This window comes from Panthera leo, chromosome B2 (assembly GCF_018350215.1).
Source record: "Panthera leo isolate Ple1 chromosome B2, P.leo_Ple1_pat1.1, whole genome shotgun sequence".
In the NCBI taxonomy this organism is placed as follows: Eukaryota; Metazoa; Chordata; class Mammalia; order Carnivora; family Felidae; genus Panthera; species Panthera leo.
Window position 1 is genome coordinate 70,521,960 of NC_056683.1, and position 15,334 is coordinate 70,537,293.

At 33.1% G+C, this 15,334-nt stretch overlaps 1 protein-coding gene across 3 annotated transcripts in view; it reads right to left on the reverse strand.

The window, feature by feature from the left end:
* LOC122220109 (pleckstrin homology domain interacting protein) overlaps window positions 1–15,334 on the reverse strand; it is a 138,877-nt gene that overhangs the window by 21,211 nt on the left and 102,332 nt on the right. For all 3 annotated transcript variants that reach the window (XM_042939210.1, XM_042939209.1, XM_042939208.1), the window contains exons 25-32: window positions 14,286–14,393; window positions 13,416–13,540; window positions 13,206–13,288; window positions 9,543–9,654; window positions 9,313–9,374; window positions 6,783–6,938; window positions 5,382–5,502; window positions 2,804–2,929 (exon numbers count right to left, since the gene is read on the reverse strand). In XM_042939210.1, the coding sequence (XP_042795144.1) occupies window positions 2,804–2,929; window positions 5,382–5,502; window positions 6,783–6,938; window positions 9,313–9,374; window positions 9,543–9,654; window positions 13,206–13,288; window positions 13,416–13,540; window positions 14,286–14,393 (893 nt within the window). The remainder of the gene's footprint in view (window positions 1–2,803; window positions 2,930–5,381; window positions 5,503–6,782; window positions 6,939–9,312; window positions 9,375–9,542; window positions 9,655–13,205; window positions 13,289–13,415; window positions 13,541–14,285; window positions 14,394–15,334) is intronic.

The window sequence follows — 15,334 nt, forward strand, 5'->3', positions numbered from 1 at the left end:
TAATTTTCACTCCCCACTCTTCCTCCTCCTATTTTTAACAGCATTACCATTCTCACAGTAATGCATGATTTTTCACTATTCCTTCCTTTGCCTCCTTATAAACCCAATCATTGGCCAAGTTCTGTGATTCTACCTTCAAAATCTCTTGGTCTCTGCTTCTTTCTCATTTCCATACATTAAACCCTCATCACCTCTTAGTTGGTCAGCTGTAGCAATCAATCTGCTATTTAGGCTTTCTGTCTCTTCCCTATCAATTAATATTAGAAATGCATTCAAGGGGCGCCTGGGTGGCGCAGTCGGTTAAGCGTCCGACTTCTGCCAGGTCACGATCTCGCGGTCCGTGAGTTCGAGTCCCGCGTCAGGCTCTGGGCTGATGGCTCGGAGCCTGGAGCCTGTTTCCGATTCTGTGTCTCCCTCTCTCTCTGCCCCTCCCCCGTTCATGCTCTGTCTCTCTCTGTCCCAAAAATAAATAAAAAACGTTGAAAAAAAAAAAATTAAAAAAAATAAAAAAAAAAAGAAATGCATTCAAGGCCCTACATGATCTGGCTCCAACTCATGCTTATAGCATTGTATCCTTATTACTTCTGCTCGCGTACTTTCTAATTCACCTGGTATAAATTGCTTAATTCCGTTAATAACTCCTTACCCTTTCCTACCCCTTATGCCACACTCCTTGTCCCTAGAATGGCTTTCATCTAACTTCTGAATCTATCGATATCTACCTTGTCCGTAACATCCTAACCCATGTTTCCTGTACCTAAAACCCCACTTTCATAAGCTAGAAGTAATCCCCATCTATACTTTCATACAGATTTTCTTGTTATTTTCCTTATAGTTACTTAAAATTTATCTATGAAATTGTATTAAGATGATAAATACACATTTCTATCTCATTTATCTCTTATATCACCTCATTATATACCCTATTGCTTGAAATTTGGCCAATAACTCAAAGTTATGAGTTATCTCAAACTTTGAGAAATAACTCAAAGTATAATAAAAATTTCAAGATATACCTAATATTTAAGAGTTACTGTTAGCTAAAAATGTATAAACAAATTATATACTTTTTTTTTTTAATTTTTTTTTTTTTTTAACATTTATTTATTTTTGAGACAGAGAGAGACAGAGCATGAATGGGGGAGGGGCAGAGAGAGAGGGAGACACAGAATCTGAAGTAGGCTCCAGGCTCTGAGCCGTCAGCACAGAGCCTGACGCGGGGCTCGAACCCACGGACAGTGAGATCGTGACCTGAGCCGAAGTCGGACGCCCAGCCAACTGAGCCACCCAGGTGCCCCAACAAATTATATACTTCTAAAAAAATGCAGGGGTTTATTTTTAGATACATAAAATATAGATGCTTTAAACATTAATCTATTCTTACAAGGCATTTCAAAGTAACAGTTTGAAAAATATTTTATAGACTATTCCAAATATAAAAATAATTGTTTCATGTAAATTATTTCACTAAAGTGTGAAATTACTGTATCACGCAATTCTATTGATTCCTCTTTGGAAAAGAGAAATGTACATACACACACATATAGCAAAATTACAGACTATAAACTTCACTGGCAAAATATTATAAGCCTTATAACTAAGTTATGTAAACAATCTTCCAGGGGTAATTAATCCTTAATTAGTCTCAATTAGTTTCCCCATTAAAACTGGGGAAAAATAAAAAAAAAAGGCATAGTAAAAATAGCCCCCAAACCATTTGAAAGGCAACAGATTTCTTTACAGAGTAAGGTAGAGAGTAGGGCATAACATTTATCTTACTAATTTTCTTTGGTGTTTTCTTATATTGAAATTACCTACGTTCTTTACCAAAAAACTTCCAAGAAACAAAAAACAAAAAAAACCCCTAACTAATACCACAAAAGGGGGCCCTATGATTATGCTGAGTAATGAGAATGAAATTGGAGATGTTTTTAAAAAAGCCTCAATAATATCTTCACGTAAAAATGAAAGCTGTCAGCAGCTGAGTATTTAAACTTAAATTATAAAATATATTTTTTTCTTAGCCAGAAAAAATTATCCAATTTAAATAACCTCAGTATGAACTCAAGAGTGGTATGTTAGACAAAACATACCACTGAGTCATTCCTCTGGCTTCAGTTTAGAAAGCTCAATTCATTCTGTGGCTATATAAAATTCATTAAGATAAAAAAATAAAAGAGCTACTCCCTTAAAGAGCTGCAGTTATCATTCTTGGTAGGAAATTAATGAATGAGGAAGTAAACCTGACTTTTAAGAAGAATCTTGAAAGCTAAATTTAGTTTCTTGCTGGACTACATAAATACTTATTTACAAACTTGTCAAGGGCAATATAATGTTAAGATGAAAAATTCTTAGATGGCAGACACTCTGTTCCTGTGTAAATTAAACATGTAAATCTCTACAACTGTTTTCTTAACTGTTAATTCCAGATAGTGATATCTGCCACCTGTATTATTATTATTTGGTTTAGAACTATTTTAGGTAAAACATTATTATGTTCTATAAGTGCTTAACCCCTTACTATTATTATCTAACAGCTAGATTTAGAGAATGATTCATATTTTTTAATATTAACTATAGAATATAACTGTAACACAACTTTTATGACTTCATAATTAATATCAGTCAATGAACTAAGTGTTTAGACAGACATTGTATGCTTCCTATCTTGAGTGGAGCTAATTTATAGCACAGCATGCAACATTATACATATAAAAAATAATTGCATTTTATATTTTGACATTTTTAAACCTTAAAATATTGACATTAATTAATTATAATTAAGTGTGGAAAAACTACTCACTTTATAAAATGTAGAAGAAGATCAGTCACAAACTTAGCAGATTTCACAATAGGGCTTCCAGGCTCATTAAATGTTCGTGTATTATGCTCTATATATCGAACTTCCCACATTAGGGAAGAAACTCGCCTTAAACAAACAAAATACAGAAGTCTTAGCCTCATTTTATTTAGAAATATTTCCACACAATTTAAAACCAAGACATTCCAACTTTTCAACTGCAGTCTCAATTCAATTACAAAACTCACCACTTAAAAAATTATTCTGAAAAAATATATATCTCATTTGGGCAGGGGAAAAAAAGGAGTAGCAACAGTAACTGTGTATTTGCATAGAAAATGTCACCCTAGATTAGACACACTAGACTATTAATAGTGGTTTCTTTTCTTTCTGAAAGTAAAGAAAAATCCAAAAATGACTTCTAGAGTATCATCCAATATGTGGTCCCACTTAAAATAGCAAAGAAGAAAACGCTCAGAAAATATTACTGATACTGATGTGTGAACAGAAACACAATTATATGTAATTTTACAAATATTATATACAATTGTGGGTACAGAAGCATACAGAAAGCTGTGTGCTTTTCATACAGCATTGCAAGACTTATTCTAGTAACAGAATCACAGGCATCTTCAGGATACTCTATAGAAAACTGTGTAAAATAAGGTATTAGATTAATGCCCAGCAGGGCAAACTGACAGTAGTAGTTTAATGAGACTGAACCAGAGGTATCAGAGAGGAAAACCATAAACTGCAAGAAATCTGTAGCCAATAAGTAAAGGAAAAACAAAAAACTTGAAGCAGTGAAAACGCACATGAAGGCATCATTTTATTAAATAACATAACTCAGGTCTTTATTACCAGATTCAAAAACAGGCAGTTTGTTTCTAATTTATGTAAGGATTGTGTTCCAAGATTTTTTCTTAAAGTGACTACTAAGCTAAGCAATTGCCAATAAAGCCTATTTAAGCTATAATGTACCGTAAAAAACACTACACGTTAGCAATTACCATATTAAGTAGTATTTCTATGAGAAAGTACATTTACAACAATAGTGGGAGATGTCAGGAGCTTATCTTTTTAGCTGTAATCCAACAATTAGTGTATAGGAACAACTCTTTCTCCCGTTTTCCTCCCCTATCTTGTTCCATCTCTGAAGCACTAAGTACAATTCTTAAGGCTTAGCAATTTTAGGGGTCTAGGGACAAGGAAGGATATAGTTAAAAATAACTACTCCCTTTTCTCTTAAACTTCTAACATGTGATGTTAAAAAAGACTTAAAGAAGTGTACTTTGAAGGTAAGATGGCTGGGAGGCGCACATCATTGTGATTTCCTCCTCATCTCTATGCTTTTGACAAATATCAATATACCAACAGCAGAAGCACCTAACAAGATCAGAAAAATCTTTAGAACCTGAAGTCTTAACATCTTAGTTGGCAATATTTAAAGGCATTTTTCCTTTTTACAACTAGGGGCTACTATTAGCACCCAAAGGGTAAAGGTATGGACAGCCCCTCACAATAAAAAATTTTCTAGCTCCCAAATGTCAATAATGCTTTTGTTGAAAAACCTTGCTTAGTAAGTTAAGGAATAATAAATGGTGTTTTCAGTGCAGGCACAGAAAGTACCAAATCAGAATTATAATTTAAGGAATAAAAAGAACCAAAGGCACATTTTATATCAAAATATATGAAATATGAATAAAAATTCCCCTAAGTTAAAATGAATAGTAATGTAAAGAACTGCAAAAAAATGAAAGTGCTCACAAACTTTTTTTTTTTTTTTTTTAAGCAGGCTTCACTCCTAGAGCGGAGCCTAATGTGGGAACTTTTGCTAAGATCAAAAGTCAGATGCTTAACCACCTGAGCCAGCCAGGGACCCCCCCAAAGAAATTTTTTAATGCACTGATTTAAATTAAAATGTTGTCTTTTAAGCAAAAGTCATGAAAACTGGAAATATGATTTCATTATGTGAAAACTATAGACTTAAATTCACTTTTCTAAAAACATATTCTAGGCAATAAGCCTACGATGGGTGTCTCAGATTAGAACTCAATGTTTACTCAAACCGCTAACTAGAAGATGCAAATTAATTTAAATTAGACGTCTTTTTTTTAAACTCTATATTTCAAGCTAAAGTACAGCTATGAAAAATACCCTAATTTTCCTAACTTTGTTGTTCTTAAGTATTTATAAGCAAAATAAGAAAAAAAAACCCCACAACTTTTTAATATTGTTCTATGAAAAAATCCATGAACAAATATTTCAATGTGATGTCTGTGGGAAATGAAATACTCTGGCTTGAATTGTAAAATACAGTATGAAGACAGGGAGGTCCCACTCATTAGCAACTAGAAAAAACCGTATCTATGAACCATATTCCAAGTCTATAGATCAGGAGCATCAGCATCCCAGGGAACTTAGAAATGCAGAACCTCACGTCCTACTAAAACTACTGAACCAGACTCTGCATTTTAACAAAATCCCTAGGTGATATGTATGGACATTAAAGTTTGAGAAACACCCAAGGATCATTTAGTATTCTTTTGGTAGTAGCTACATACAGCAAATGGGTTCTAACCTGTAAAACCTGTTTTCCAGTCTTTGTTTAATTGTACTTAAATCCGTTGGATACGCCACTACAGTGCAATACATGGGATAGGCTTGCAGATCTACAGGGGCCACAAACGCTGAAGCAATATCTAGAATAAAAAAATTAGTTTGTATGTTTAATTTTCATGGTTTAACAAGACTTCACAATTCTGCTTGAGTTAAGACAAGTTCTGATTCATATAACCCTTAGACTGCCACTGTCTTTTCATAGAAAATACATACAGTTTAGCTAGCATAATAGAGTCTCACTTCTTATTACATCTATATTTATACTGCAAAATTCTAGGGATATTTGTTATTCAGATTTCTTAGAAGAAAAGCCATGACAGATAATATATAAATCTGACCTATTAAGTATACATATATTTCTATACTTAAAACATGGCCAGTCCTGAATCTGTAGGTTTTTCACAATCATTCAGTAACACTATAATAACACATTCCATTCAAATGTAACCTTTCTCAAAAACTTACCTTACTTTAACAACGTAATTCTGTGAAATATCAGACAAGTACAGAGGAAGAACAGATCCAGAAGTCTCTGACTCAACGTCACTGACCAAATGGCACACAGTAAACTGGTAAAATCTAAAACCTGATAAAGATCACTCTCTATTTTTTGCTTATCCACATTTAGTGTAAGACAACTTCTTATGCTAAACTACTACTAAAATTATTTAGGATTATATTTATAGACTCTTTAAATGAAGTGTTGCCATATTTAAAAAGACTTCAAATGAAAATATCATCCAATATGTGTCTCCAGAGTATTTTCCTCTTCTTATTCATCATTTTTCCCTCTTTTAAGCTTGATTCCCTATCGACAGAAGGGGTTGCTACCAACCACCACACCAGTTAGAGTTGTTTTGGAAGCCCTTAATTCAGATAACCAAACATTTTGTGGCCATTGTTTTTCTTTTTTTCATATGAGAAAAAGCATTTCATTCTCTCCTATTACCTTGCAAGTATTCCCTTGTGTATATATTCATAAAGTTAAGGGGAAAACTGGTACAGCTATTCATATAATTATAATTCAGCATTCAGCCCCACTCTCCCAATTCACATCATGTCAGCTTAAATATGTTGAGGGATTTCAAGTTGGGTTCTGGAGGATCCAGATTTTTCAGAGGTATCCCTGGCATTTCTGGGGGCCCTCACTCTAAAATTCACCTAGAGCAATCCCAGTTTTACCTGTTCTAGATATCTGAGTTCTATGTAATACCTCATTAAAAAAACACTCCACTTAATAATATTTGAAAACCACTGACATGACACCGTGAAGAAAAATTTTATTCAAATACTAACAGTTTTCCTTTCCTTTGCTTTTTGCCAGCTTGTCCTGCATTGCTGTGTTACTATTATTATTTACCTAGTGTCATCAACTGGTTTATTCCTGCAACAATTCTTTCACATTCTTCATCCCTGGGATTGGAACCCCATTCTCCATCAAGAGGTTTATAGATCAATGATCTGCATTCAACATCAGTTAAAGGAACACTGGTACCTAGTTCTTCAGGAAATACAGCTGAAATACACAGAAAGAAAAGCAGATTTAGTTAATATATGTCTTTCTTGCTAATATTTAGGTTATTTGTTAATATTTAGGTTATCTTTACAAAGAGTTGATATTGTCAAAAAAACCTAAAGTATAATCTTGTAAAGATCTGGTAAGTATATTCCTTTTTTTCATTAAAGAGAAGTATGTTTCAAGGGTCAATAACATTAATTTTTAAAACATTAATTTTATAAATAATTCTCTAGATGGGTATATAATTACTTTTCCAAAATTATACCAGACAACTTGCTCTACTATCAGTTTCAGATAAAGGACAAATATTTCTGTAAAATGATAGAAATTAAAGATTTTCTGAATTTTATAATATAATCTTCATATTTATTTTGATAAAACATACACAAGGTGAAACTGAACTAAAGTGGTGTTTTTCATGAATACTGTAATCGAAGTCTCAACTTTTTAAAATGTGGAAACAGAGAATTATTAATACTAACAGATGATTCTTATGCTTCTTGCTTTTAAATGATGAAGGCATGCCTTCTGCATACCTGAATCTTTAACAGTATCGTTAGGAGGTGATGGTGACATAAAATTTACAAATCTGCCAAGTACCTTTTCCTTTAAGCTAAACTTCATCAGAGAACACTGGAAAATATGCCACTATTTGTATACAAAATTCTTCCTCTTACAAAATGTAATTAAACTCCATAGGTGCATGTGTGTATATATATCAGGACAGAACAAAACCAACAAAAATCACCCCCTTCACCCACAGATAAATTTAGGTAGGAAATACCGTATTAATTAATGCCACTAATTCATTTCAAGAAATACCCCAAGCATTACAACACTGACTAGCATCACTTCTCTCATATATAGTCCAATGTGACTTCAAACTCAAGCTTACAAGATAAATAAAATCAGAAGATAAGCCATGTAACAATGTTACAAGTTGTATGAGATATTTTATAGTTTCAAACAGCTCTAATTTAGTAGTGAGATAAAAAAATATGTTATTGGTATTAAATTTTCAAAGCGATAATTTCGAGAAAGAACTAGTTTTAATGTATGAGCATGATTTTATCATCTCTAAGGTTTACCAGCTGGGTTAAATTTCCAAGTTATCTTTTCTCTGACTTTTGAGAATACAATAACTAGTGAACAACTCCATTATAAATGATTATTTCTATTATGTCACAAGAGCTCCTCCCTTTTGTTTTTTAAAGTCTTTATTCTTACCTGAAAGGAAAAGTGACACATTGGGAAAAATCCCCAACCTTTATAAATAATCATTCTTAATATTCTGGAATATACAGCTTTTTAAGTCCTTTTATGCATATACACTTATGTGTGCGATATTTTTTAAAAAATAGAAACAAAAATGGGCACTGAGGTAGAAGGAAAATGCAATCTACAGGCTTCACCCACACCGGCTTTTTTTCAGTTCCAGGAAGAGATCTGCTTACTGCCCAAATCTGACTCCCTAATCCTAAGGCAATATATATCAGGCCATATGCAAGAAGACAGTTGTTATTAGTAGCAAACTACCTACTCTTGGAGGCCCTTACATGTGTCAGGCTCTATATTAAGCTCTTTATGCACATGATGGCATTTAATTCTCACAACAGCCCTGTATTGTATTAGTTTACCTAATTTCAAAGGCTGAAGTCCTAAAAATCTGAAGTTTTAAGTCTTTTAAAGAGCTTGCCAAGGGGTGCCGGGGTGGTTCAGTCAGTTCAGTGTCTGACTTCCGCTCAGGTCATGATCTCATGGTCCATGGGTTCGAGCCGTGTCAGGCTCTGGGCTGACAGTGCAGAGCCTGAAGCCTGCTTCAGATTCTGTGTCTCCCTCTCTTTCTGCCCGTCCCCTGCTCACGCTCTGTCTCTCTCTCAAAAATAAATAAATATTAAAAAAAAAAAAAAAAAAACAAAAAAAAAGGAACTTGCCAAGATGACACCAGATAGAAGATGGCAGAGACAGGGTATGAGTATTTGTCTCACTCAAAAAGCTGAATCTTAATATTCTGTTATAGTCTTAAGTGTTCCGCTGGAGTTACAAAAAAAAAATCTTTGCTCCCAAATGCTCACCTTCTAGGAGGGAACAATAATTAGCAAAACATTTTCATATTTTGCTATAATTAACTAATTTCAATCTTCACTGTAAGATTATAAATTCCAAGTGGACAAAGATTATGTCTATCATGTTCAATGCTATGCCATCTCTACCTTCAATCCAAGGTCACAGCAGGTGTGCAATAACTAACTGCTGAATATTTTGTTTGCTCTTCATAACAACCCTACGCAATAGCAAGTCAGCAAATCAGATTCCTTATTTAAGAAACTAATTTTGTAACACAGACACAAAAAGCCTAACATACACTTACCATTATTAGGAATAAGCTCCATATCCCAAGGACTCATCTTTTCTGTATCTCCATTGTCCCAGCTTAAAGGAAGGAAAATCCTTACATTAAAAAATCTAAATATTGTGTTGTAAATTTTACAAAATAACATTAAGTGTTTAAAAGAAGTGTCTTTGTCACTTTATTAATAGATGGGGGAAAATATTAAAAGTAACTCAAGCTGAACTAAAATACAACAAACACTCCCTTACCAAACGTTATAGCACTGAAACAAACTATCAGGGTACTCAGGCTGAAGAGGTTCCTGGCTTTCAATTGTTCCAAACCACCAGGCATCATCTATGACTGATCTGAAACGGTCACCTGGATAAGAATAAAAGCCATCTCATTACTCTGAAATGTACTGCTGCTGTACTTACTCCTTTTTACCCAAATCTAAACTGCCTGTATAATTTCAGAAAACATATAAAAAGTGACCTATACATTCCAAAATAAACAAATAATAAATAAAATTAGTAATATTGAAGAAAAAAACTTACTTAATAAACACATCAGTATGACTTACCAGTTTCCAGTACCATTTCTTATATTTATTAGGGCCAGGAGAAATTCACTCTTAAGCATTTTTACCATTCTAAAATTTTAAGCTCATCATTAGGACTATGCCCAAACTTTTCATTCAAATAAAAGCACAGTTTAGATAATTTCTACCCAACAAGTATTTAGAGTCTATCTTTATTTTCTTGTTTCCTATAGGCAAGTTCCTCCAACAATCAAGACTCCAGCCTAGAAACAAAAATAAAACATCCAATCTGTTTGGTCCCTTTCATGTCAATCACCCTGAAGCTGTAACACTCCTATATATACTCACTTTCCCTTTCCTATAAAAACAAGAAACAAAAAGAAAAACAACTAATCTTTGTAAACTAGACATCATTCCTTGTGTCTCTTTCCTTACCCAACTGCACTCAGCTACTGTCATGTTACTAAAACTGCTTTCCCAAAAGACCCAATAAGCTATCTTCTCAACTTCCTTCTGTGTCATATGAAAACTGTAAATCAAGTCTTCCTTTCTGCCCCTCTTTCCTCTTCCTTGCTTTCACAGTACAGAGTGGTTTTCTCCTGGTGAGCATAGGTTAGGGTCTGAAGGACTTGAGTTCAAATAACTTATCTGTGTGACTTTGAACAAATTAGGTATTTTAGAACTCATCTGAATAAGTTTCATTCTCAAACCCAAAAAAGCAAGCATTTGTTTATATTCTCATTTTTTACAAAAAAAACGATTTAGAAGTTTAGGGAGACATACAGCATAAAATGAACTAAAAACTAAAAAACAAACAAACAAACAAACAAAAAAACTAAACAAAAAAAGTTAAAAGAAATTTAATGACAAACAGGGAAACTGGAGCCAGGAGTAAGTTAATAGAACACAAGTGCATGTTGCTGAATTATATCTAACTTTGAATGGGTATTCATTGGGACCCAAATGCAGATTCAAGCATTCTAACAGCCAATGTTAAGCAGTAAACAGGATCTACTACCAGATCAGATCTCTACTTGCTCTTCAGATGCATATATATTAGTGACACTGAGCTTAGTGAGAAGCTACCATATAATTAACAAACAGCATTCTTGATGTCACCACAACCTTACAGTAAACATGAGTTTCAAAAAGCTATTTTTTATGATCTTACATACACTGATGACATTATGCTAAAGAGGAAGAACTGGATAATGTATGTCTAACCTCAACAAACAATACTACAGAATAACAATGAAATTAAGCAAGGAATAGAGTACACCACTCAGAGTAAACTTTAAACATTTCTGAAGACATAGGTTATCAGCTCATTTCTGGAATATTCCTAAATTCTGACTTACTATTCTGCATTTTATTGGCAGATGCAGGTCTTTAAAAAAATAAAATTTAGGGGTGCCTGGGTGGCCTAGTCAGCTGAGTGTCTGACTCTTGATTTCAGTTCAGGTCATGATCCCAGGGTCATGGGATCAAGCCCTGTGTTGGGCTCCATGCTGAGCATGCAGCCTGCTTAAGATTCTTCTCTCTCACCCTCTGCCCCTCTCCCCTACTCATGCTCTCTAAAATAAAAAAAAATATATAAAATAAAATTTATCAGTAACACATTCAAATAGTTTAAACAACCAAGTGTACCAAAGGCTTATAACCAAAACCAAGAAAAACCTCTAACTCTTGCAAAGATTTCTTCTTGAATTTATTTAGACTTCTAAATGAGTATACAGCTATGGTTTCACTCATTAATTTTAGACATTAAGTATTAACCTCTCCATATAATTGTATAAACAATTTATGTGTATTTTATTTAATCTATTTTGTTTTTATCAGCACTATGTTTGCTACAAAGCCAAACATACAATTCCCTTCTTCTATAGTTTTGTATAATAACTGCTTCACTGTTTGTGGTTGGTTTTCTCTGTATTTATAAAGTCTTCCCACATTCTCTAAAGGCTTAAATTATAAAACATTCCTCAACTTAATTTCCAACAAAGTCAAACACATTAGATAATTCATCAGTTCCATTTTCTTTTTTTTCTAAAGACTGCTCTTAGAGGACAACATCTTCTGAACTATCATTTTATAGATCTTGCTAGACAGATGCTATCCTGAGACTTCTAGGGACTATTACTGGGAATTCATTTTGGCTCTTTCTTGTTCTAGATTTCCTGTTTCCTGGTGGAGGGGAGGGGATTCCACGTCTTTCTCTTCCTTGGTTCATTTCCTTATATGATGGAACATACCTTTCAAAGTTTCCAGAAAAATGGTGTAATAGAATTTACATGGAATGTAAATTTTTTGATAGCTCCCATGTCCCTAATTTTGATAAACTGTATTTCTCTAATTTTTCTTTTTAGAGCACACATATGTAAATTTCTAAGTTTACCATGACCAAACAAGAAAAATCACCATGCCAATGCCTTCCAATGGCACTGGAAGAGAGGTGGACTGGCATATCAACTGATGTGGTTTTACAAACCAAATATGCCATATATGTACCACTCCAAAGAGTGCCCCTATTTGAAAATTAAAAAACAAAAACAAAAACAAAAAACCCAACTCTAATGAACTGCACATCCATGTGTACATAAATGAATACATCTTAAATGTCTGGAATCTTTTAAGAATTTTAAAGTTTCTTTGAGTCTTGATTACAATATTAAGTTTAAAGATTATTAACAGATTAAACAAAGGAAAGGAAAATGTCAGTTTAGCTTTGGCCCCAGTCCAAATTATTAAACATTATTAACTGGAAGACATCTTCTGCTTCAACTTTGAATTATTATATTTTTAAAAGAAAATTTAAGTCAACACATAAAACAGCTGAAGAAATAGCTATAAACAATCTAATGAGTTACCAAATCTGAGAGAGAAAATGTTTAGAATTTCAGCATGAACTATATTTAAAGGAGAATTGAGCCCTGAACAATACAGGTTTAGACTGTGTGGGTCCACTCATACATGGATTTTTTTCCCTGATATATACGGTACTGTAAATTCATTTTTTCTTCCTTACTATTTCTTAATATTTTTTCTCTAGCTTACTCTATTTTAAGAATACAGTATATAATACATATATAAAATACGTATTAATTGTCATCAGTAAGGCTTCTGGTCAACAGTAAGCTATTGGTAGTTAACTCTTTGGGGAATTAAAAGTTATACACAGATTTTTGATTATGCAGGGGGTCAGTACTCTTAATCCTTGCATTGAAGGGTCCACTGTTAAATACCTGACACCATATCTTACTTTGCTATCAACGTTCCCACAAATGGCAAGAAGATTTCTCTGATTATCTTTTTCTAAATTATTAAAAATAGTAAATAATTTATTAGATTAAAAAAATTACGAACATGTATGGCTTCTAAATAAATTACCCACCTATGTTCCACCGCCTATATTTTGCGTCATCAAACTGTTGTCTCAAGACTAGGAAATCTATAACATCAGGCATATCATGGTATCTAATTACAAATAGAAACAAATTGATTAGGTCACATACCTAAAAATATCTAAAAGTTCAAATTTATATGAATCTTGAAAAACAATCTACAATACTAAGAAACCACTGCCTCTTTCAATAGTCCTTACTTCATGGTAAATGATCCACCAGTCAGTTTACCAGTGTCAGGATCAAGAAAAGCAAGTTTAAGGCAGCAAAGGGTAGGTAATCCTACTTCATACTTTATGCCAACTATTTTCATCAGTTCTTGTTCCTGAAAAAAGATATAAAAAATAAGAAACCATCTTCATAAAATAAATCACAAAATAAACTGATAAAAATAATTAAAACATTTCTTCATTTCTGTCTTGATCTAGGTGGTGATTATCCTGTGCATGTAAAAATTTGTTGACCTGTGTACTGAAGATCTGTGCATGTTATAGTACACAAATTATATCTCAACAGAAAGTTTAAAAAGAGAGGGGCGCTTGGGTGGCTCAGTCAGTTGAGCATCTGACTTTGGCTCCGGTCATGATGTCACGGTTTGTGGGTTTGAACCCTACATTAGGCTCACTGCTGTCAGTGCAGGGCCTGCTTCAGATCATCTGTGCCTCCCCTGCCCCTCCCCCACTCAAGCTCTCTCTCAAAAATAAACATTAAAAAATAAATAAAAAATTTATAAAGGGGAAAACTTTATTGAAATAAAAGTTTCCAATATAGTTCCAAAGACCTCTACATAATTTTGAACTCTGTCTGATAAATCTAGAAATACACATACAAAGTTTACGTTAGACATTAGTACTAATTTTCTCTATAATTACATTTTGTACCCAATTTATAAACTATAGGAATATATAAATTCAATCTTGTGTCTCTCTGAAAATTAAATACCTTCTACTCTCTAGGACTGCTTCAACTAAAAAAGGTATCTTCATGGAACAGTTTCTTACAGTGAAAAGAGTACCATTCAATACAATTTTCTACATAATCTGGAACTTTTTAAATAATAAACACCATACCCGTAGTTCCATTTTATGCCACGGCTGTTTTTTGGGATTGATACTATAAATCTTATTTTTCCGGGCCATTTCAACATATGCTTCATGTCCTTGCCGGAAATAATAAACCTAAAAAGTAAATAAAGTCACAGTTTTAAAACTTGAATGTTTCCTTTAACCCAAGATGCAAGGTATCAGCTAAAATTGCAGGAGAGAATTTAATGTTCTTTGAACAGAAAGAAATTCTAGTATTTTGTTATTTTTCCCCTTCTTTTCCTAAAGTTGTCTTAATGTCACTTAATCATAAACAAAGTGTTCTAAATAACATTACTTTGGTTACACATTAAGAGGATAAAATGAGCAGTTTGTTTCACTGTTTTATTTTTGGATTCAAAGTAAGTTGACCTATGTTGTATAACAAAGTAAATTGTAAGTAGGAGTCACCATCAGTTTATTATTCACTTATTTTGGTAGCAAGTGGTATGTACATATGCAGAAAACTTTAACATGAAAAATGTATTTATATAAATATATTTTATTGTTAAAAAGAGAACAAGGCATATATTTGTTCCAATTTTATGAAGGTCAAATTTGACACTTGACTACCATCTTGTAAACTGGTACTTGACATAGTAGTCTGACACCACCTATTCTTCCCACTACAAAAAAAAAAAATAGAGCTTGTTAAGAAATGCTGCTTAAAATTTTAAAGATGTTACTGAGTTCTTAGTAACATTTTGGGATATCCATTATTCTACATCCTTTTGCTCCAGTTGTTTGAAATTTCATATGAAGGAATAGTGCTTGCTGAATAATGAGAACTTACCTGTTTAAGCATCAATGATCAAAAAGACAAGTTTAACATACTGAAAGAAAGTTATTTAACAAGGATTTACACACTTTCCAGTAATAGTGAATATAATTTACTGGAAATAATAAATATAATTTAACCAAGCATCTTCTTTGATGCTCAAGGATCTGTTAGAACCTATCACCGTACAATTACAACAACACGGGAATGTTCTGTGCACTTCAAGTCTTCTTTAGTAGGGTCTCTAAATGAGTTTTTT